We start from the raw sequence: 24,996 nt of genomic DNA on the forward strand, positions 1-24,996 counted from the left end.
TGAACCATAAGAAGTCAAAATTATAACGTCTTATGGTGGAGTTTTAAAGAAAACTTGCAGAGGGATAATTGACTCATTTCTGCACTATTCGTACTAATTAAAAGATATTTGTCGCTTTGTCTCAATGAAGAAATTTTCAACTTAATTAGAAAATTAGGTTTAATATTGCAAACCAAACTCCACAAGCCGATATGAAACAAGCGGATCACACTTCAAAATTACCAAAGTCATTACTAACTGTTCAATTTATTCTTTGAGTAACATAAAATTACGTAATTTATTATTTTAGCCAAGACATAAAAAGAGATTTATACTGGACCGTATAGTTAGGGCTACATGTACGTATATTGGATGGAAGGGGCACTAGACATTGCTTTCATGTTCTATTTAGTATGTTCGTGTACAGTGCATACTTGCACATATTAAATTATTTATAGTTAGTATCTGAATATAAATAGTCTTGAAGTGTGAATGAAGGAGTTTTATTTCTAATTGTTATTTTTATTAGCATGATTTTAATATATATCTGAAATATTAACAAGCATTAGCGTCAACTTTCTTATCACCAATTTAGCGTGGAATTATAACGAACTTGTTTGTATCTCTCAGGTGTCAGCACTCCCCGAGAAGCTCAAGCTACAGATTTCTTACCAAGTGCACGAGAAGTCAGCATGGCCATCCATACAGACAGTGACCGTCCTCATACGCATGTTACTTTCATTTTGGCCATCTTCGGAGAATTTATATACCACGACATTGCCCATATTGCTCAATCCGCTGGTAAGTCCAGTATTTACGCTAGTAAAAATAATAAATCTGCACTATATATATATATATATATATATATATATATATATATATATATATATATATATAAATAATTAAACCATCCAGTATTCGTGTAGGTCATTTAATAAAATTCCTCTACCAACAGGTTACCAAGGAAGCAGAATCAAATGCTGTGGTATTGAAGCGAATCAGTTTCATCCCGAATGCTATCCAATCCGCGTCCCAAAATCCGATCCGGTGTTTGGACATCGTAGTAAGAACTGTCTTGAGTACGCCAGGTCATGCACAACTCCTAGAATTGGGTGCACTCTTGGACCAAGGGAGCAGATAAACCAAGTGACTTCGTTTATTGATGGATCTGTCATTTATGGCTCGTCCGTCCAGGAAGCTGATCTACTGAGGACGTTTAAGTCTGGCGAAATGAAAACTCAGAAAACTAACCTCGGCAGGGAACTGTTGCCTGCAGAAAATGAGTCACCAGATTGTAGAAGTTCAGGTAGAACAAGGTGCTTCTTGTCAGGTGAGTCATAAAATATTTTTTCTCTCATTAATTTCAAGAAATTGGGGGAATATTGCTTATTGAAATTGCTTCAGTTCTAATAACTATTAATCATTATGGTTTTAGTGCTGTGTCCTTATGATTCCAATGTCGCATCCGTACGCTGTTATCAGTTTAAGATTTATTGATCTACAGTAACCGTATGGGAAGCTTGGGCTCTAATTCTTATTAGAGCCCAATTAAATATTCACACGTATCAGTAATTTTAAGCCTGCAGTGTTGGCGCCCTATTTGTTATAAACGTGGTGGTGTTACACCTGACAGGTGTAGATTTTCCTTTTCAATGTCTGGAAGAAGTCTGTGGAATTTTATTTTTTGAATTCTGCTTGGAGTATTATTTTGACTTTTTTTTAACGGATTGTAATACTTATTGTGTGCGTTTTAATTGTTAATAAAAAATATTATATGTTGAAAAATGCTGTATGCTTTTCCCCAAACTGGGTGGAAAAGATCTGAGTTCGAGTCCCATCGGTGACGCGCGGAATTTTATGGACTTTCACACAACTTGGTTGATTTAGTCGGTCTCAGGCGAGGCAAATACGTTTTTTTAATTCCCAGAAACCCCGGTTTTTCGTCTAGCAAACAGAAAATCGACCACAGAACACGCAATTTACAAATTTACAGACAGTGTATATACGGAGTAATATGGCCTTAGTCGCTGATGGTCTTAAAACCCCACTACAACAACTGTATTCTTTACATATTTTTCGAACAAAACAAATTATTCTTTTGAAAAGTAAAAAAGGGCATAAGATGTGATGACGAAGCTATTAGCCTCATCCATTTTTCAGTTTAAAAATCATTAACCGCGAAATTTAAAACGTACGCATGCTAATCTTTAAAAATATGTAATTTGATCACTTTGGAACGTGTTATAAATAACTAGAAAGAAACATATGATTCCGTTTTGGTAGTTCATTCCAATTATCTACAACACTCCGCCCAAAACTTAACTTCACGAGATCCGGTCATCTGTTTCACCCCAAATGTTTGCTGGGAACATGTCTCTAAGGCAGACGAGGTTGGTAAGAGTCAACCTATAACGTCGATTATGTCGCTCTCTAGGATGGATAGTTGATGCTAAGATGATTTCTTGGACTTTGGGGGAATCTATCCTATTAGTCAGTACTTTGACAAGAGTGATGAAGTTCTTTTCCAGAATTTTGATTTTCCGTGGTGTCATATTCATGTTTGCATGTAGTATAGATCTAGAGATGGTGAATGGGTTACCATGGATCCTATTCAACCACCACAGAACTCAATATTCAAGTTCTAGGAATTTCTTTGCAATCCTTGATGGGGCCGAGGACCATAGCTCAGATGCGTATAACTGTCAGTGTTGTTGACAACTTCGTTATTTTACCTCCATTTGAAAATCGTACTATTCATTCATTTATTGTTCAACTGCCACTCTTTAAATGGCGTGTGCTTACAGATCTCTCAAAAAGCTTCACGTTAAAAAAAAAAGTCATATTTAGGTCACCTGAGAATAACCTCATCCACCTATGTATTATATTCGTAAATTGTTTGTTCTCTGGTCGGTTTGCCTTTGTATCGGACGGAAAAACATTTCTGCCATCGTCCGAGACCGACTAACTCAGCCACAGAGTTCCAATCATTGAAGGGATTCGAACACACACCTCTCTCTCACTCGGTATTTCTGAGTTACTGAATTCATTTATTCAGTCACCAGGTGGTCATTTGAGGACTACGTTATTCAATGACAGAGATGTTTATCATACGACTATATCAGTATTGAAATTTTTGCATTCAAAGTTTGATTTAAATTATTTTTTAAGTATATTTAGTTTTCACGAATAACTTTGTTGTTCTAGGCGATGTCAGAGTTAATGAAAATGCCGGCCTTGTCGTGATGCATACAATCTTGGTCCGAGAACATAATCGACTTGCACGAGCTCTAGCGCGGTTAAATCCTCACTGGGATGACCATCAACTTTTTGAAGAAGCAAGAAGAATTGTTGGGGCAGAGGTAAATATAGAAATTCTTCACATATTACTGGATAAACTGCGCTTTCAGCATTTTAATAAACCCCTGGACGTTTACCAACTCTAGTGTTGAACTGCTTTGTCAACTGTCAACCTGATTGCTTGGCCAGTCTGCCAGCTGACGAAGTAGTTATCGCTTCTTTAAAAAGTGCACAGTTAGATTATAGGAATCACTTAATTTACCTCATTAAGCAATTAACATAATACACACAACTACAATATACAAATATACTTTAGTGTGTATTTATGCTTCAGATGTGGCAGGCTTAATATGACATATGTTCCTAATTCTACCCTCATTAATATCATTACAATCAATGTAATTGTTTAAAAAAACCTGTCATATTAGAGCCTCCCAAGAACCAATTCATCTGTAATATGTCCATAAATTGCGTGTGTGTTTCCTGGTTGATTTGCCTGTTTTGCTGGACGAAAAACTCTAGTTTCTGGGAGAAAAACTTTTCTATCCACGACTAAGTCGGACTTACTCTGCCATGGAGTGAAAAAAACTCAAAGTTTCTTGCCTCATTGATGGGATTCGAATCCGGCCCTTTTCAACTCAGAGTGGAAAAGTCCCAGAGAATGGTGATTATAACCCGCTGTGCTATTCGTGCAGACATAACTGTTTTGAAGACCGTGTAGAAGTATTAATTTATATCAATGATGCGGGGCTGTTTTAAGATGGTACCTTGGCAGTGAATGGATCCACCTGCCAGCTTCCGAAAAGAAAGTACATTTCTAGAATTGGAAACTACCTCTGTAGAACTTGAAGATTATTGTAGTAAAATGCAAAGATATCGTAAGCATTAAACTGCAAAAGAGCAGCTTAATTCTTGGACGAAAAGCTGGGAAATACCCGGAAACCGGAGTTTTTCATCCTGCAAAACACACGAATGAAAAGACTTAAAAGATTTTGTGGGTGATAAAAAAATCATATGCAGTTTCACTTTGGTTTTCTACTAGTTATGAAAATTATTTTTAAAAGATTATAATCAAGCCTCTTCCAAAATTTTGACACTTATGTTGCTCGCATATAGGATTTGCAGTGGCATAGTGTTTTGTCGAAGGCGCCACCGGTGGTTCCCCACATTTGCGTCGTGGTGCTTTGTGAAGGAGTACAGAACCTCAGTGAAAGCTAGAAAATAAAGTGTAATGTTTGGTTTATGTAAGTTCTGTTGTTGTGTCTCTGGTCACTTGGCCACAGTGGGACCCTGCGTTGCCCGCCACAACCAGTGGAAGATGAGTCAGGTTGATCATCATACTCTGGCTGGACTCCGCAGGAATCCCCTCAACCTTTCTGTCTCAGTATAGCTTATTCCGGCATCTGATAAGCTCGTGCAATCGCAAATTTGAAAAAAGAAAAACATGTTTTGGCTCTCCAGACAGAGAGTTGAGTTTGCTTTATTGTAATTTCGGCGTTATTTTTTTACAATTATTTTCCCTGCAATTATTTTGGCGTTTTCTTTTACAATTCTTTTATGTTATTGTATATTATTAAATCTCATACACGTTGTTTTAACCTTAAACTTATTTCGACAAAAAATAAATGGTAAATTATCTTTTTCTGTTAATTTTTCCATTAGTAAACACAATATGAATATTAAATACACACTTCACGAAAGCTTCTTTTGTTTTAAAGCAAAGACGAACTACTTGTTTCTCATATGTTTACTTTTTTATTTATTACAGCTACAGCACATCACTTATAAGGAAGTCTTACCAGCAATTTTGGGTCAGGATATTATGGACAAGTACGATCTCCATCCTCATGCTAGTGGTCATTTTACTGGATATGATATCAACATTAATCCCGGGATATCAAATGCAGTTGCGACAGCTGCATTTGGCTTTCTCTTCTCCATGATGCCTCCCCAATTTGAGTTGTATTCTCGAGATTATCGGAAAGTGGGTACAAAGCCAATGAGCCAGACTTTCTTCCAGCCTACAGACATGTACGCCCCAAATAAGTTAAACGAATATCTTCTTGGTCTAGTCAGTCAGAAAGCGCAAGCTAGAGATGAATTTATATCTAAGGAAATGACAAATAATTTATTTATAGATCCAACATCTGGTGAGTATTTTATTGAAGATAAATCTCTCTTATAAATGCTCCAAAAGAATATATACAGACTTTACTTATACAATTTAATGAATCTATCAAACTAACAGTCAATAGCTGACCATTTACTAGCATTTTTCTTAAAGAAGGAACTTTGAGTTCATATTTGAAGGCATAATTTCATTCCGTTACAAATCACGTTTTCATGCTGTCCGAGTCCGCTTCTATTTGGAACATCGTCTGGAGGATGGTCTTAGGAATATCGCGGTTGTTCAATATTTGTCCTTAAACATTTGTAAATTCAAGGTGGAAGAATGACTCGTAGATGTAAGGTCTTACGTGCGGGTCTTATTTCTGTAAGCCTGTAAGAATTCTTAAAGATCTCTTTCTGGCATGAGTCACCTTCTTAGAGCTTTTCTCTTTCTATATGCAGGGAGTTAAACGCTTCCTTGTATCCTGCAGGAAAAATCTTCGATTCTATCAGAATTTTTAAGCAAAACGTTAAAAGATCATCGATCTTTTCAAAAATATCGTTTCAGCAATTGGAAGCACAGATAATGGGTACCGTACTCTTGATTTTTCAAGATGGGTTGGAAATTTTTTATAATTATCTGTATATTTCTCCTATTATTAGTCACCTATTTTGTTTGTTAACGTAACTGTTCGTCTGAATGTGGGCTTCATTGCATTCCGTATTCGCACCGAGTTATGAAACGATTCAAAGTGACGTTTAGGCTTTTTGAGTGTAATGTTAGAATATTTCATTTAAGCAGCTATTTTCTTTCAAAGCAATCAGTGAAAGCTGGAATGGAAATTTAACTCTTTCTTTCTCTTTTTTTTAATTAATCATTGTTTATCTCACTAAATCTTAACCACCGCTTGGTCACTAAGTGTCACTCGTCTGGTGCAGAAACATGGGAGAAGAATGCAGTTCCCCAAAGTCAGTGGGAACAAATATGAATTGGTAAGCTTTCCTACCACATCAGCCAATTTACAAACAATATACTGTGGATGTATGAGCTCAGCTCGGGAAATTCCTAATATTAAAACGTTTTGTCTAACTCCTGTATATCCTCAACTCGGATAATTTTATAAGTAATATACACCACCGGAGCCTTATTCAAAAAATAAAAAATAATGATAATAGGGACAAAAAAGGAATAACCAAAACGAAATGGACTCAGTGACACAATTACTGGAAAACGACAATAAATTGCTATTTAAAGGGTCTTCTCAATCCCACTCTGAGCATGTTATTCACCAAATGGGCTAGAATCGCATTTCAAACCATTCAGAAGTCTTGAAAACAGTAAATAATAAGAGTTTAAAATATCGACCCATGATATAGATCCATTAATCACTTAGTTCTCTCCTTTAGAAGTAGAAAAAATAAAAGGCTCTGATCTTGACATGACAAGGCAAGTTGAAGCCTCAAGGGTAGATACTGATATCAGCCACATTCATGGCGAGTTTGTACCAGCATATGTGTAGACAATGAATGATCCTTGCCAAACAAGGACTCTCATATTCATGTATGTGCACAAAGGTGATACAGATTCGGCTGAATCTGTATCACCTTTCTGAATGCATCACTTGGATGAAAGGTGACATTCACAGTTTGGTATACGATCGCCAAAAGAGGCCACTCGCCAGATAATGAGAATCCAATAAGTTTCGAAACAGCTGTCGTGGCAGTATCTCATATTTTTAAACTTATAGTGTATTCGCCTTTCGCTCTGTAGTTTAAAAAGATATTATTACCTTAGGCAGAACAGGCAGTCTGTAAGTTGGACATACTGAAAGCTGAGTACTTGAATTAGATTTTAAATTGAAACAGAATGATCCTCATGATTGAAATCGTACGTTTTATTCACCTCGATTTTGATCATGGAGATTTATGTGTTGAAATATCCTCATGCAATATTATAGTACATGTATATATTTTTGCTTTGTACCTTGACCCTGACCTCTTTTTTAAAATGGCAGAACTGTCACTGCCATTTATTTCACACTTATAGAGATGTTTGCCACCTTATATTGATTTGATATGCTGTATTTGTTCTGGACATGTCTTTAGAAATCTGTTCGTTCAATTAAATTTAATTATATTGATTAATTTATCAAAACCAGGCTTGAGGAGTTCTACCTATTTATTAAAGAGACACAGGCATTATCATTACTGGACGTCAAAGGGGAGATTTTAAATATATTATAACATTCTTTATAAGATCTGAAAAGTGATCCGTGTGTGTATCCTAGCATAAAAATATAATACATCTTTAACTTTTTCTAATATATTTATTAATTCTATAGAAGGCAACTTAATGTTTTATAGACTCTTTACAGTCATCTGTTGATTATTTTGCTAATATAGCTATAAACAAAGCAGTAGCCGGGGGAGAACCCCTTGCAGTAACTCCTTAAGAATTTCAGATATTCATCCATTTGAGTCATTCATTTTTCGTGGAAACATCCTCATAAATATGTTTTCACATCAATACTGGTAACCAAACGTGAAACTTTAGAAAGTTAATTCCACTTCCAGGAGAAGCACAAAACTAAATAAAGCTTTTATTTATTTTAATACAATGCCATTTTAATTTTCATAATATATTCCACTAAGTTCCATGCAGGCGATTTTTCTTGTTCTTTAATACTGTGTTATTTTCCAATTCTCTCTTTAGGCGTTGGAACGGACCTTGCGGCCATGATCATCCAGCAGGGAAGAGACCATGGTGTTCCAGGTTATGTTCAGTGGAGGAAATTTTGTCGATTAGATCCGGTTATCAACAATTTCAGCGACCTCAGAACTGTCACTACGTCCGAAACAGCTGATCGGCTGTCTCGTATTTTCAAGTAAATACTTTTTCGTTTGAATGCATGATTTAATTCCTAATTTTTTTGATTATTTGCTGAAATATTTAAATTAACTAAAACATGCGCTCCTGGTTTATACAATATACGACTGGCGAAGTTCTAGATTATGTTTTAGATGTTATGGTGGCTTTTGTGACAGAGCGGAATGACTGTGCGTTACAGAAAAGAAAAATGATAAAATGAATTAAGCGGGCTTAATTCAGAACAAAATAAGAAAGATTGGTCTTCCTTACTAGTTAGAGAAATGTTGTTGTTATGCAAATTAACCCTCTTCTGAATTGTGCAGTTTCTGTCTGCTATAGATCACTGCTAAAATTATAAAATGGGTTGGAGATATAAGCAAGCATCAGCTGCCTCCAACCTACATACCTCCCAACTCGTAAGTACCATCGGTTATGAAGGAATTCAAGCCAGGATCGCCTCATCAAGGATAGTTGCCATAGTAACAATATTAATTGGCGAAATCAAACATTTGAAAATCTACGAACATTGCCAATGGAGAGTTCTGCACCAAGGAGTCTGTTCCACTCCCAACCTGCGGCCAAGTAAAAAGCGACTTCGTAAATCAGTCAGATTTCTCCTAGCCCACAACGCTCCACGTAGTGCAGAACTAGATGCCGATCTGCACACCTTCATCGAAGGTCGCGCGTACAGGAGAAGAATCCTTGTAGACAGTTGCGCACTACTTCAGCCATCTCGGTGATTCTTCCAAATCTTTGACGTTCTTTGTATACTCCATTTCTTCATTGGCCAAATATATATATGAGGATCCACGTCGTATTACAATGATTCAAACTATTGCCCACTGTGTATACCGAAGTGATTTAAGTTACTGTACGTTCTGTACACAGTTACTTCTTAAATTATGCTCTATCTGTCTTCATTGTTTTAAATCTAAAAAATAAAATGTTAACTTCATGTTTTAATTTCCGTGTCGAACCTCAGACATCTGTGTAGTGATAAGTATTTGTGTTTATTTCTCTCAAATGCAAATAAAGGCTATTAATTAATTTTATTATTAAAATACTCGCTTGCATATTTCTATCTTTACATAGACAATGCAGAAGAAAGCATAAGAATGGTACCCAGCACAGTCCGAATAATCGTGGCCATAATCATGAGTGACTATGTAAGATTCATAACTTAATCATCGCATTTCTATCATATAACAGTCACTGAAGTCCTGTAGTTTCTTTACCGACCAGGTAGCAAGTGATCGTCAACAAAGATTATCACTTCGGTGGTTTCGAGAGGATTAGAGTTCATGGATGAGCTGTATGGTTGAGTTCATGAGGATCCTTTTTCAATACCTTTTCTCTTTGGAGAATCTCACGAAGTGAAAGTCCAATTGTTGGATCACGCTAAACGTATGAACCGGGATAAACCTTTTGGTGATGTGCAGTCGACGTTATTGTGCCACAGGGATGGAGTAGCCCTTTGGCCATAGATGGTGATCCTTCAATAGTAGAAGTCCCACACTTGGTGAAAATCAGTCGTACCAGCAAGACGTTTTACAGTAGCTGTTAGTTTGATGATCTTATTCTCGTTGGCAATCTGGAAATGCTGATTGCAGTTGCGAAATCGGTGGTGCTATGACTGACTGGTTCGGACCCGGCTTGAACTCAGTCAGAATTTCCGTGCAAACAGCTGCAACAGAGTAGTGGGGGCGAAGATCCCCAAAGCTCCACCCCTACAAAGAATGGTGGAGTAAATGATGGCGTTGATGTAGCGCCTTGTTATGAACAGGGCATCAACATGTGCCAGCTGCTACTTTGCATTCCATTTCAACTTTTGAATTCGTACTGTTATAAGGTGAAGGCGATTACTGAATTTGAGTTTTGGTCAAAACCAACTCCTAAATCAGTGTGCTGTTAGCTAGGGAGATGGAAATGTCATCCAGAGATGGATAGATCCCAGTTTGGCGTTGTTTCAAGGAGAGGACTACTGTAGTGGATTTATCGTCATTCCATAAGTGGTAGTGTATCTGATAGCTGGTTCAGCTCATGGTTGATTAGCTGGGTTATAATTTGGAGATAATCATGTGCCGCCTGAATGGTTGTAAACAGCTTGATATTCATCTTGTGAAGTTTGTCTTAACTTGGAGGAATGGTAGCAACATAGAAATATTGTCCTTGATATTCGTCTTGTGAAGTTTGTCTTAACTTGGAGGAATGGTAGCAACATAGGAATGAACAGTAATCCTGACAGTACACTGCCTTGAGGGACCTCTGCTATAATGTTTGGATACTGTTTATTTAGCCAAATTGCAAGTGCAGCACTCTTTTTTGTTAACAGAGATTTTATAACTTTTATTATGTAAAATAATCAAAGCGGTGAAGTAGCCGCTTTGAGTATTTGGACATTGCGAAATAAATGGCTAATCTGATACCGATAATCAGTTCAGTATTTGTTCAAAGGTAGAAAGGATGGAATTTGTTGTAGACACTAATGTAAGAACCTATGCTCCAAATAAATGCAGTGCTAATTATACAGGACAGTGGATGTTTTAAGTTTCTCTGGCGAACATACAAAGATTTTAAAGCATCAAAATCAGACTATAAATTTTCTAGTAAAGCATAATTTAAGTTCCAGATAATTAAAAGATGGATTACTCATTGTGAGAAACCTAAGGTCTGCTTTATCAGGTAGCTTTCTGATCAGATTTTATTTGATCTAACTGGCATCCAGAGATGCTTTAAAACATCACTGAATGTTAGCTAGATGAACTAAAAGGATTCTGGATCCTGTGTAATTAAGTAGATTACTCACGTTCAAGAAATAGTTTCCACTCCATCCACGTATTTTGAACTAGGGCCCTTCGTAAAAGTACTGCGATCGTATCCGGTGCTTTCTGTCCGCGAGGACTGAAAATAAGTTATGTACTCTTTGTACAAAGAGTGTTCCTAGCTTACCATCCGTTCTGTTTTTACTATTTTGCAATTCTGCATCTCTCAGCAAAGGTTTTATCCAATACTGGGAATCAAAGTATGTTTACGGTGATGAATAGGTTCGCATTCAGAGACATCATTCTCGAATAATAAAGGTGAGTGGGCTTTATATTTACAGGTATAATTTTATTTCAACTATTCTACAAGAATAAATACAGTTACTTCGTTGATGCAAACAGTAATATAGTAATTGTAAATATTTGCAGTTTTTTGTTCTTCATTGTAAGTGCTTATCATAATTAATGTTTGACTTGTAAGGAATACTAATTCGATCATTCTGAACAGGAATGTGCAAGACATTGACCTGTTTACCGGAGGCTTGGCTGAAACTCCTCTAACTGGTGCTGTGATTGGGCCAACTTTTGGCTGTCTGCTGGGAAGACAGTTCCATTACTTGCGTAGGGGCGATAGGTTCTGGTATGAAAACGATATACCACCTTCTTCTTTTACAAAAGGTCAGTGATACACAAGTAAGTGGATCTGTAATAAATACAGTTGATATAAATCTGGTTATCATGCTAAAACTGAAAACGTTTTGGGGAGTGCATGTCTTCATGCGCTGTAAATAGTGTCATAGAAGAAAAAAAAACATTACTTATAGCGAAAATCATTGCCAACCGAAATATACAATTCCATTGGAGTACACAGAATCCTAAATAGATCACAGCACAGATTTGTAAAGAAAAAATCTTGTTTGAACAACCTGATGAACTAGTATGATGTGGTCATAAACTAATTAGATACAAGAAACAGTTTTGGCATTTTATACTTAGACTTTAGCAGAGCATTTGACACGTGGGAGGCGACTGTACAAGGTGGAGTGCATTGAGATTATGGGCGAGATGTTGACGTGGATTGAATATAATTGAAGATCAGAGGCAAATAATTAATGTAAAATTGTCGTTCTTCAGAGCAGTCCAACGTTACATTTAGGATCCATAATATGACCATCGATAGAATGATTATCGACGCAAGTCACGCAGAGTTCTTTCAGCACCAGGTTTGGTAGAGCTGATGACTATAAATGAGGAGGAATACAATCAGACGCGAATGTTACCATGCAGTGTAAGCATTTGGGCAGGAAGGAGAAGCGAATGGTCTTTTAATGGCCTCGATTGAAAATTAATTAAGAAATAAATTCTTCCATTTTTCGACGGGAATTGAACCCAGACCTCTTAAAATGAGTGGCAAGTGACAAAACAACGGTACTCTCGCGGAGGACAAACTACGAAGATTAAATTACAGAGCTTGGAACTAGGCATCTTAGTTTGAGATTCGGTTGAAATGCGTAAAGGAGGAAGATGAGCAGAATGTACGACGCCATAATTTTCTTATTTAAATGGGATACAAAAACAAGAGAGCATAAATACAAACTGTCGGAGTGACAACTAATAGAATGGTAGGCGGAAAATTTACCTTTTATTAACGTATTCTTCACCACTGGAATAAACTCTGTGGGTGGTTAAAGTTAACAGTCTCGAAATTTAAGAAAAAATATATATACCTCCTGACAGTAGGAAGAATATGGCGGGGGGGGGGGGGTTGTCTGATGCCCAAAAGCTGGCTTCCTTTGACCTTATGTCCTTTATTAATTTAAATACACATCATACTAATACAAAATAATCAATAAAAACTTCCTAGTTGTTTGCCTTAAACTTTTAATTTACGACTCATCCGAAGCGTGCATTTTGTTCTAGAATGTTGTCGCAACTCACCTACAAACCATAGAGTTGAACCTTTTTTTTGCCAAATCCCATTGAAATGGCTAGAACAACTACTTCAGTTTTTCAACGGATTTCTTGACATTGGCTATTAAAATTCCGACGATTCCTCTTTAAATTGAGAGTGATGGAGTTCATAGCTAACTTCCATATTAATGATTAATCGGACAGAAGGTTCCAAGAAAATGGAAAAGTCTGCTTTTCCATTCCAAGTTGTTTCTTAATAGATTTCTGTTACTATAAAAAGCGTTTAAAGATAAAAGAGCTGTAGGATGATCACTAGTGGGTAATGTTTACTCCCTTTTTAGCAATGGGCTGAATGTCAGGACTTTCATCAACTGAGCATTATTTAAAAAACAGTCTGCAGAAAAAGTTTTGAGAACAACCGGAGAATTGTTATCAGGATCAGATTTGCCAGTATGAATATTGGTCAAAATTATTCTGGAAAAAACTCTACTGGCCAAAAGCAAAACAAAAGATATCCATAAATGAGCAGATGAGTAGTGTGTGGTATGATAAAAGATTTTTTAATAAAAGAAATTTTAAAAATTTCATATTGAATTTTTAGGCATGTCTTATGACACTGCAACTTAATATTTATTAAAATTATTTATAATTCTAAATATAATTCTGTTGGTGTTTAGTTTAATCATTATTTTTGAGAAATTCGGGACTGTAGTTGCCCAATCTTAGTTCAAATCCCATCAATGACACGAAGAATTTTTATGGGTCTTTTTCACAACGTGGATGATTTTAGTCGGTCTCAGGCGAGGGTAGTATGATTTCTTCTCCTAGAAATTCAGTTTTCTTGTCCATCAAACAGCAAATGGACCAAAAAACACATGTAGTTTCAGGATATATTATATAAGGCTTATTATGGTCCAAGTTGCTGATGCGCTCAACAACTAACAGATTTATGTTTTTACCAATTTTTCGCCACTAGGCCTTCAATTCTTCTTGTCCTTAAACCCTATTAAAACTATCTTAAAAACCATTCACCCGGAATTAACACAACAGTGTTTCGCCACAAGCTTCTCAATGTCCATGCCACCGTTCTCCAACTTTCAGAAAAGATCACTACTACTGATCTGTTGTAAATCATTTTCAGAATGCAACAAGCCATTAATGAAAAGGCCCAGATTTACACAATAAACCTCTATACAAAGGCAGGTTTTGATAATACATCGATATCCACACTTGAAAACATGCTGAAAATTCATTTCCGCAATGAATAAAAACGGCTACAGATTATCATGGCTATTTATTAAGAATTTTTAACCAAATGCATCCTTACTTTGGGCGTAGCAGAAGATGTTTTGTCAGTCAACTATGCTGTTTGCAGGCACTTGAACCTTATTTAGCACAGCATCATAATTTTCTCATACCGATGATGTAAACTATTTTGTTGTCTCTAATGAAAGAGCTCTCGCGCCTGACATCAATACACAATCTAACGCCCAACTTTGTGACCTATAATCATACTTATCTGATATAGGTTTACAGCTGAACTCTCGTAGGTGAGACAGCTGACCATAATTAATAAGAAGAGAAAGACCAAACAGATTCTTGTTCTTATGGGGGGAAGATATTTACTATATTCGGAATAGAGTGAATATGTTACCCAGACGACCTTACTAGGGTAGCAGATAAACCACCAATCTCCCAACAGATTATGCTTGAACAATTCAGCTGAATGTAAAACAGTTGTTATGGAGCTGTTAAAAGTTTATTTAATCAAATCAGTTTGATCTTTATCGGTACTCTTTAAGCGCTCTTGAGACACACAACGGAATTGTAGATTTACAGAATTGTTCCAAAGGATTCCATAATCCTTTCTTTGAAATACATTAAAATGACAAGTTCCAGCATATGGGTCTCAAAGGGTTCTTGTAGACTTGTTAATGTAATTCACTGCGTATACCGAGGTTAAAAACACATTTAATGCTTAAAATAACAGGATAAAAGGAATTTGAAAGTCCGAATTGTAGAAAGAAACCAAACTACACAAATAAAATATTGAAAAAAGAAATGGTACACCAGAATGTTTAAAGAAATAATAACGGGGCATCAACATTTTTGTAGATGTACACCCAAGTATATAGCAATTAATTTAATTCCTTTAAAAATCTATACGGTACGCACGTGGCAGTTTTCAGAAAGAGAGACTTATACATGTATCTCTGTAGATTAAATTTTAAATTCCTTTCACCTTATTAATTCACAATATTAAATGTCTTTTTCCACTCTAATACACCTAGTGAAGTATCCATTTTAAGATATAGGTTAGCTTTTCTTCGCAATACAGCCGGCTGCCTTGTTCACCATTTTAAAGAGAACAGTATCATTGCCATGATGTCATAAAAAGAAAAAAAAATAGGTTTCAGTCCATAAAACTGAAAAAGGTTGCTACCATTCATGATTAATATGTATTAATTTTCTTCAGATCAGTTGGCAGAGATAAGAAAAGTTACCTTGTCTCGGATTTTGTGTGATAATGCCGATTCAGCAGACTTTATGCAGCCAGCGGCAATGTATGTTACAGATCCGTTTCTGTAAGTATATGCTTGGTATTTTGCTACATTTTAACTTTTAACTAATGTTTTTATTCAAATTGTGTGCACTAGAAGGTAATTTTAAATAATTTGGTCTCATTTCAGAAATGCATACCAGACTTGTGACTCGGCAGACATCCCATCTATTGATATGACCAAATGGAAGACAGGTATACTTGTTGTTTTGATAGGCTATGCATTATAGTGTTAAATGATGCAGGATATCGTTGCCAAAAAAAAGTGGCTATCAAAAAGTGGTATAACATTTTACCAAACTATCCGCCTCGATCACTGTGGCAGAGAATTCATTCCCACGCTATTCATTTAAAGATCAGACACCGCCAGGGTAGCTGTTTCGAAGCTTATTGGCTTCGCACCAGTCGGCGAGTGACCTCCATTGAGAATTGTTCACATGTTTGGGAAGCTATCCCAAACATGTGAACAATTGTGCTTAATCTAAGTGAACAGCCAAGTGTTCATGGGCAACGTTCTGTTCCCATCTTTAGTGGGAACTTGTAGTAGAAGTATGTTGCTATCGGATGCTTAGATATTATTTAGAAACAGCGTATGTTTCGTTGTTCCCCGAAAAGCTTTTCAGCTCAATCATGGTCCTCTCCCCCGACCACAGAAATCTATTCATATAAATGAAAGTATAATTTCTCGTGATACTGTAGAACAAAAAGTCGGATCGGGGCCAAATTTTCAATCTACGTTCTCCTGTTGGTTCTTGGAAAAATTTCAGGTCCTGTTACGAATTCACAGCCTTCGTTCACTCCCCCCCCCCTTTACAAAAGTCGGCATAAATGAAAATATTTTTTCGCATTAATCGAAAAGAAAAATGCAGACTGCTACCAGATTTTCAACTTTTACCGTTGGCCTCCTGGATGGTTCTAAGTTCAATTTCGATTTCACAGTTCCAGTTCATCCTACTGAAATATTCTTATAAATTTGAAACAGGAGCTTTGATCCAGTTCATAATTTCAGTGCTTACTTGGAATATTTTAGGAACCTGTGTAACAAATTTACATGTCGATGAGTTTGACTTATTTTGTTATAAATCGTGAATTATTACTGGTGCTAATGCGCCCGAAATGTAACGCACTGTGCATTAACTAACTTGTTTAGATATTCTTGTCATTTTTTATTATTCTAAATCCAGAAGTTATTTTTTTATAATATTATATATGTATTTTTTGAGTGGTTGTCTGTTTTCAACCAAGTGCACGATCCCATCAACCTGACCTCGAAACCTGAATTGTATTCTCATTGCAAGTGGAAGTGAATCCCCCTATTAATAATATACTGTGTTAATGATAGTAATTGACTTTAATAGATCTATTTATGTAAATATTATCTCTTTGATAGCTCAAATAAAATGTTTTCAACAGTAACCCCTCGCTTTACGGTCTCGAATGGAGTACTTCAAGAATCGCTGACTCGGGCAAAAAGACAGGCTGAGGAACTCAGTGAAGCGGAAAGACTGGCTGTAGTAACTCGTGAGTTTTCTCCTTTCTTCCCCTTGAGTTTTGTCTGTTTTTATTTCGGCATAAATCCTACAATAATGGCAATACTTTTACTATTAATGGGTACATGACATGGCGCATTTTTAATTATGCGTTATAGTTACGCTGGTTATTTTTTATTTTATGGAAGCATCTTTCAAGGGCACAAAAGGTGATATAGTTGTACACGTTGGCACTAATGATATTAAGAGTAGGAGACCGGCAGAATTACTCAACAAGTACAGGTCACTGTTGAAAAAAAGCCGAGAATTAGGGTTGAATTTGAAAGTGTCTGCAATTCTGCCCAGACACGATAGGAGGGAGTATATGATGAGAGCCTTGTCGATCAATTCGGCCCTGGAAAGATTGTGCAAGGCTCAAGGGGTAGAATTTTTTTCAGCCTGGTCTGTACTTGTTAATAGAAGTGACTGCTTATACAGGGATGGGATACACTTAAATAGAAAGGGTGCAAGAATATTTGCTGATGCTATCGAGGCAGTGTTAGGTGGGTCGGAAAACTGCTAGCTTGGGGGATACAAAGACTAATAGTTTAACAGTAACCGCAGGCAGAGGTGAAGGTGATTCTTGCACAACTTCTATTAGAATAAGAAGCGACCTGGAGCGAGGGGTGTTGGGGGTTTCAGGGACGGATGGCAGTCATCCTGGAATAGTTGGGTATATGGGATGTGTTAGGGTAACAAGGAATAGGCATAGGAGCATGTATGCTTGCATGTATACCAATGCTAGAAGTATAGTAAATAAATTTGATGAATTTGAAGTGTTGGTCAAGACATCAAAGGCGGATATTGTTGGGATAGCAGAGACGTGGTGTCACAAAGATATAAGGAATGCAGAACTGGAATTTGGGGAGTACAATGTGTACAGAAAGGATAGACAGGACAGAAAGGGAGGAGGTGTTATGCTGTTAATTAAGAAAAACATAAAATCAAAAGAAGTGCATCCAGTTGATATAGATGGACAGTGCACTGTTGAGTCAGTTTGGTGTGACATAAGCACTGCAAAAGCAAAAATAAGAGTAGGAGTGTGTTATAGGCCTAATGACTCGAATGAGTACAATGAACAATTGTACAGAGAAATAGAGTGGGCCAGTAAATCAGAATGTCTTATAATGGGGGATTTTAACTTCCCAGATATTGACTGGAACTTGTGGGTTGGTCACACACACACACACTAGTAAGACTTTTGTGGATTTATTGGATGATTGTTTTCTGCAGCAGCATGTTCGAGAGGCAACCAGAGAAAGTAATACTCTTGATCTGGTTATCAGCAGTGATCATTCGTGTATTAAGAATTTGCAGATAAAGGAACCCCTAGGTGGCAGTGATCACAGTGTGCTGCAGTGGGATTTACTCAAAGAGGTAACTACCGTCAGGGGTAAAGGAAAGGGTTTTTGCTTCCGTAAAGGGGAGTACAGTGGTCTCAGACAGTTTTTAAATTCTGTACGGTGGGATCAACTGACGATGTTACAAACAGTAAATTCTAAGTGGGAAGCATTCAAGGAATTAATCGTGGAAGCTACTAGACTTTTCATACCGATGAAGAAATATTGTTCAAGGTTTAGGCCTAAATGGTTATCAAATGAACTAATGAGACTCGTCACAGAGAAGAAAAATGCATGGGATGCATATAAATTATCAGGCGACGCAGAAGCCTGTGGCAGATATAAGCTAGTCTGTAATCAGGTCACAAAGGAGGTTCGGCAGGCAAAGGCGGATTACGAGAAATCTTTGGCAAAAGATGCTAAGAAAAACAGCAAGGATTTCTTTACTTATATAAACTCTAAAAGGAAGGGGCTGAATATGATTGGTCCACTTGACATCGATGGTTCGACTGTTGATGATCCTGCTCAGATAGCAAACAAACTGAATGAGTATTTTGCATCTACATTCACACGTGAGGAATCATTACAGTTTGAAAATGGAAGAAGGTTATCAAATTGTAGCAGTGTGCTTAATGATTTTGTAATAACTGAGAGCAAAGTGGAGGAGAAATTGTTGAAGTTAAACATAAGAAAGGCACCTGGGGCGGATGGGATCTATCCAGTTATATTAAAGGAGGCGGCAAAGCAACTAAGCAAACCCTTAGCCATAATTATGAGAGCATCCTTGGACTCAGGAGAGGTTCCCACGGACTGGAGATGTGCAAATGTATCCCCAATTCACAAAGGAGGTTCGAAGGGTGACACGAATAATTACAGACCAGTTAGTTTAACTTCTGTTCCGGGTAAAATAATGGAGTCACTGGTTAAAGATGCATTGCAGGATCATCTAGACAAGACTGCAGCAATAATTCAGACACAGCATGGGTTTGTTAAGGGAAAGTCTTGTCTGACAAATTTGATTGGTTATTATGATGTGGTCACAAAGGAACTGGATGCAAAAAATAATTTTGATATCATATACTTGGATTTCAGGAAAGCTTTTGACACTGTTGCGCATGGAAGACTACTGTACAAATTGGAGCAGAATGGTATTAAGGGTAAGTTGCTACAATGGATAAAAGGATGGTTAAGTGGGAGAAGACAGAGGGTGGTAATCAATGGGTGCTGCTCTTCGTGGACTAATGTTATTAGTGGAGTCCCACAGGGTTCGGTGTTGGGGCCACTGTTGTTTTGTATATTTATCAATGATATTGATGAAGGTATATCAGGCTTAATGTCGAAGTTTGCAGATGACACGAAGGTTGGCAGGGTTGTTAATGACAGTAATGGCAGTGTGCTACTGCAACAGGATCTAGATAATTTGGGCAGATGGGCTAAGAAGTGGCAACTGAAGTTTAACCTTGACAAATGCAAAGTACTGCATATGGGTAGAAGTAACCCCAGAGAAACGTACCTGCTGTGTGGTACTACACTTAAGGTGGTAGAAAATGAAAAAAGACCTGGGAGTAATTGTGCAGTCAGATATGAAGTTTTCTGAGCAATGTAGACAGGCTGCTAGGGCAGGTCATGGGGTTTTGTCAATGATATATAGGAATTTTGCTAGCAGGGAAAAGGAGGTGATTGTCCCTCTGTATAAGGCAATGGTGAGGCCACGTCTTGAGTACTGCGTACAGGTCTGGAGGCCTCATTTTAGGAAGGATGTAGATTTGCTTGAGCGTGTACAGAGAAGAGCAACACGATTGGTGAGGGGAATGAAGGGATCCTCTTACCAAGAGAGGCTTAAGTTCTGCAAATTGCAGTGGCTGGAGACTAGGCACCTGCGCGGTGATCTGATTGAGGTCTATAAGGCCTTGAATGGGTTGAGCACGCTGAATTCTGATGGGATCCTCCCACTTGTTCAGAATACGAACCTACGGGGACATAAGTTCAAATTAAGAAAGGATAGATGTAGAATAGATGTGCGGAAATTTACCTTTAGCCAGCGGGTGGTTAATTGCTGGAACAAACTTCCATCTGTCGTTGTGGAAGTTGATAGGTTAAATAAATTTAAGGAGGAACTGGACAGGCAATTGGAGGGTATGGTGTGATTTTTTTTTTTTTTGGCTGATGCTGCATAAGCTCCTACACTGCTTTCTTGCATCAAGTGCCACTACTACTACTACTACTACTACTACTACTACTACTACTATTAATGGGTACATGACATGGCGCATTTTTACCTTCATGCCATCTTGAATCAGCTTAATGGGGATTTTCATTTAGTACATTGTTAGCTCCTTGCTGTTGATTCTGGTGAGTGTTTTAAGTGGCTTTAATTACTGCTGTAATTAGGCCGAAGGTTACTAAATACAAGTTTTAAAATTACTCTTTGATTTTCCGACAAGAAATCATTGCAGTCCATTTCAAATATCAATTACAAAGAGGTAAAATACGCCACTTTGCTTTCACCAAAAAACACGTTACGCCTTTTAGAAGATGCATGTCGTACCAAGTCTGATTGAGGCTGCGATTCCAGAAAGTAGAATAAATTAATGCATGAATCAGAAGTGAAATAGGCTACGCATTATACCGATAGTAAATATCTGTCCATTAACAATCATTATATACTTTAACTTCAAAAGATAAGTATAAAAAGTATACTCAAGGTACAATTACACTTATTGAACTCAAGACATCGCGATTTTTGTGCGCATCTCATAAAACTAATTAAATAACGCATCACTTACTCGGAAACTGAAAATTTCAAGTTTCCCCACACAGGAGGGGTTTAGTTTTAAAATATTTATGAATTTGCATTGTAATTAACATTAAATGCCATCGTGTTTTTGTTAAGATTTCGTAAAAATTCTTAAGTTAAATACAGAAGACTGATTGCGTACAAAGAGTATATTTAATGTCCCTGAAGTGTAGTCCTTGACATGGTCAGAGAAGCGTGTCTTATGTCCCGGAAGTATACACACACAGAAACCTAAAACGCTGAAGCTAATACCAAGACCACTAGTCTCTTCGACCACAGCTGGGAGAATTTCGCCAAATTCTGCTCGTTTTGCGGCATTCATATCCGGGTTACACCTTGACACTGATGTGTTTGGTAAGCTCTGTCTCCATTCCTTGTGGGAGTACCACGAAAACTACAGGATGTCAACTGGTCTTCTTCAAGGTTATAAATGCGTCAGGAAATAAGTACTTTTATCTTCTGTCGGAGGATTTCATTATTATTAGAAGGCTTCCGTTTATAATAATGTGGACAAATGTGTAGCCATCCTCGGCACCAACCACGATAAATATAAGCTACTTGTGAATGGTGAAAGATGCCCTACAAATTATTTCTTAATTAAAAAGAAAGATGATTATGATTCTTCTATCAATTCTTTTAAGAGACATCCAGATTTGACCAAAAAGGTTATCCAAGGGTCTCTGAATAAGCCCATGCTGGAGTAAAAATCGATAAAATGAAGTAAAATATTTTGAACTGCTTTTAGAATGAATGTAAATGATTTGTTGATAAACCAGGTTGTATTTGTAATATTTAAGAGTCAGTTTTACGACTATAAAAAGAAACACATTTATAGACTGATATGAGAGTATAAATCTGTAGACACATGCATAGACTTATGGTCTATAAATGTGCCTTAAATGTGTCAACTAAAAAAAAGAATTTGAAGGAATGTCCCCCGGAGCTGTGAAGAATTAGCATACACAAATTCGATGTTAGTAAAAGAATACTTTAGTCCCCATAAACCATCCAGAAAAGTTCTTTAATTCTTGATGACCACGCATCCCAACACAATGAGTCGCCGAGGCTATTAGCATCTGAAGATGTCATTATAATCCCTTTTCTATCCTCTCAAATAGAAAATACTTATACCTCTGGATCAAGCAATTTTAAGGCTTCGAGGGGTATTTGTAAATCACGGTATTTTTTTTTCACTTAGCAATAGCTGGTTTGTGGCAAAAAATGGAAGAAAAATTTGGAGGATTATTAGAGGAACTTTGAGCAGAGCTGCTATTGCTACAGATAATGCTCCATCTCCTTTCCAAACCAGATGAATATTTCCATACAGTTTTCATTCAGTTTGCATTCCAGAAATGCAGTAAGCCTAAGTGAAGATACAGGCATTACCAAAACAAACTGCAGTGAACAAAATATGGAAGCATCATTGAATTAATTCATTCCTACTGAATTTCAAGAAGAAACAACAGCTGGGACTTAGCATCACAGTACACCCCTTTTAAGAAAATTCCATCTCTAGCTAAGCTCACGACAAACGAAAGAACAGGAGTAACAAGTTCTGCAGGATGTATCTGGACATCAGCAACCTGTATTTGAGAATAAAAGGTACAGAATGCTGAGAGCCAAGAAAAACAAAAACCACAACAAATAAAACAAAGTTTATAACTGAAAATAAAAATTATCTTAATTATCATAATTTAGACCAAATAAATGATACTTCTGATGAAATCAATGTCGCATGTTTAAACATTTTCATTATTATTTCAATTTTAAATTAATGGGGCACCTTTATCCAATATGAAAAAAAAGTTAGAGGGTGTTTTTATCAAGTATATCGACAAATATGCCCTTTTAATCACCTTACTGTTTAATCTGTCATTTCACGATAATTTTTAAATTCTTTATAAAAATTCTACAGCAGAGAAAAAAACATCACGTGGCTTAAAGTTAAATTTTATTGATTAGATATTCAGCAGGAACCATTTTACAAAACAAAAATTAAGTGAAATTTCAGAAGCGTATGTTCTCATTGCTTGATTGCTGTACCAACATCAAAAATGTTCGTTATTTTTGTATTCCTTTTATAGGGCATGGTCTAGCTCAAGATAAAAGCCCACAGGCTGCCCATCTGAGTTTTCTGCGACCAAAGAGACAGGCAAGATTAATTTCAAATCAGTCCGTAATCCTGGAACTGGCTTCTCAGACGTTCGCTAACACTTTTCTCAACAGGTAAGAATAAAATTGAAAATAATACTGTACATTTCTGTTCAAAGATTATTGTACTCTATTTTACTCTTTTTAGGTCAAGGACTTTACAAGATAGACACAAAAAGAAGACCAGCATGTTTGGGGACTTTGAATTAGTACTGGTATACTCACCACTAGGCTATCGTCATGCCTTGTGGATGTTGTTAATATAATAAACATCTCAAAGTGATCTCTTAATATTTATGGTGCTGTAACCCAACGAATTAATCATTTAAAACCTGCCTTACAATTTACGAATTATTATTTTGAAATGTGAACATTATTTTCTTTCATCCTCAGCAACCAAAGAGACCTAGAAGGAGGCAATTCCTTGAACAGTCTTCAAGATTTGATGGCAGCCCTTCCAAATGTCGACGTTACCGACTTCTTGGATATACCCAAGGTTTTTGATTGTGATGACCAAACTTTGCCGTGTGATCATACTTCTCGTTTTCGAACCATAACAGGATGGTGCAACAACCTTAATAATCCTGAATGGGGAAAAAGCATGAGAATATTTGCTCGGATGCTTCCTTCGAAATATGACGATGGTAGGTGTCCATGATTGAAAGAATATAACGTTGCTAATTATTTTATTTTGATAAGAATGTTAAAAGATTTATTAGTTTCAATTACTTTAATGGATTTGATCATTAATTTTAGCAAATTTAATAATTCAAGTTTACTTATGATCTCTTTATTAATGGCACTAGATACAGGATTCTAATGACAGACATTTCTGAACTCTAGCATTCGATTGGAACGAGAACCTTTTTAGTACAGAAGGTCAAGCGATATGTACGGTTCAGATAGAGAGATACGGATTGTGATGGTTGGGGAGTGAATAATGCTTCAGCGTACCTATTATCGCATTCCACATAAAGTTCGTTGCATTCACTGTTTATAGGTGGAAGATGTAATGAAGGAAGATAATTTTTTTGTACTTAAAGTACTGGAAACGGGGGCTTATATTCCACGCGAGTTGTAAGGTATACTTAAAGTACTGGAAACGGGGGCTTATATTCCACGCGAGTTGTAAGGTATAGAAATGCAATTTATAAGCACTAAGTGCAAGTGCGTTTAACTTGAATCCTACACTTAGTGAATCCACCTGCCATTAGCAACTGGTGAATCCTCCCGTCGAATGTAGAGATCCTTGATGATCCAAGAAGAAGATGGGCTCTCATGAAGTACCTACTTGGTTTATTCAGTCTACTAAAGTTGCTATCCATAGACATCTTGATAGTAAGATGGTGATGCTTCTTCAATTTACTAAAGCGTGCCACACCGTGTCTTCTGAAACAATGCGGGCATTGTTGGGAAAATGACGCTTGATTTGCAGATCCTTCTTACTGTTTACTACCAGCATCCAGGATTTGTCTTCGATCCTGCCGCTGTTCCCGAAACCGTAAAATAAATGAGGATTCTAAATCATTTGGTTGGCGGCTGCAACGATGGTGACAAGACACTTCAGTTGTAGTTGTTACTAAATGGTACTTTCTTGATGTGATGTTTGTGATCAAGTCTCTAACAGAGCTTATATTACTACTCGCATCATCACCAGCCCTAGGTTTCTCAAGCAAAAAAAAAAATATTGCG

General features: G+C 36.9%; 1 protein-coding gene across 2 annotated transcripts in view; it reads left to right on the forward strand.

The window, feature by feature from the left end:
- The window catches only part of LOC150078443 (uncharacterized), a 225,817-nt gene that overhangs the window by 179,553 nt on the left and 21,268 nt on the right, over window positions 1-24,996 (forward strand). For both annotated transcript variants that reach the window (XM_090385017.1, XM_090385015.1), the window contains exons 5-15: window positions 610-780; window positions 935-1,309; window positions 3,184-3,338; window positions 5,045-5,426; window positions 8,099-8,270; window positions 11,525-11,694; window positions 15,404-15,512; window positions 15,618-15,682; window positions 16,901-17,008; window positions 23,238-23,379; window positions 23,698-23,948. In XM_090385017.1, coding sequence (XP_090241143.1) covers window positions 610-780; window positions 935-1,309; window positions 3,184-3,338; window positions 5,045-5,426; window positions 8,099-8,270; window positions 11,525-11,694; window positions 15,404-15,512; window positions 15,618-15,682; window positions 16,901-17,008; window positions 23,238-23,379; window positions 23,698-23,948 — 2,100 coding nt within the window. The remainder of the gene's footprint in view (window positions 1-609; window positions 781-934; window positions 1,310-3,183; window positions 3,339-5,044; window positions 5,427-8,098; window positions 8,271-11,524; window positions 11,695-15,403; window positions 15,513-15,617; window positions 15,683-16,900; window positions 17,009-23,237; window positions 23,380-23,697; window positions 23,949-24,996) is intronic.

The sequence above is a fragment of the Mastigoproctus giganteus genome, chromosome 11 (assembly GCF_048544385.1).
Source record: "Mastigoproctus giganteus isolate SK-2022 chromosome 11, ASM4854438v1, whole genome shotgun sequence".
Taxonomy (NCBI): Eukaryota; Metazoa; Arthropoda; class Arachnida; order Uropygi; family Thelyphonidae; genus Mastigoproctus; species Mastigoproctus giganteus.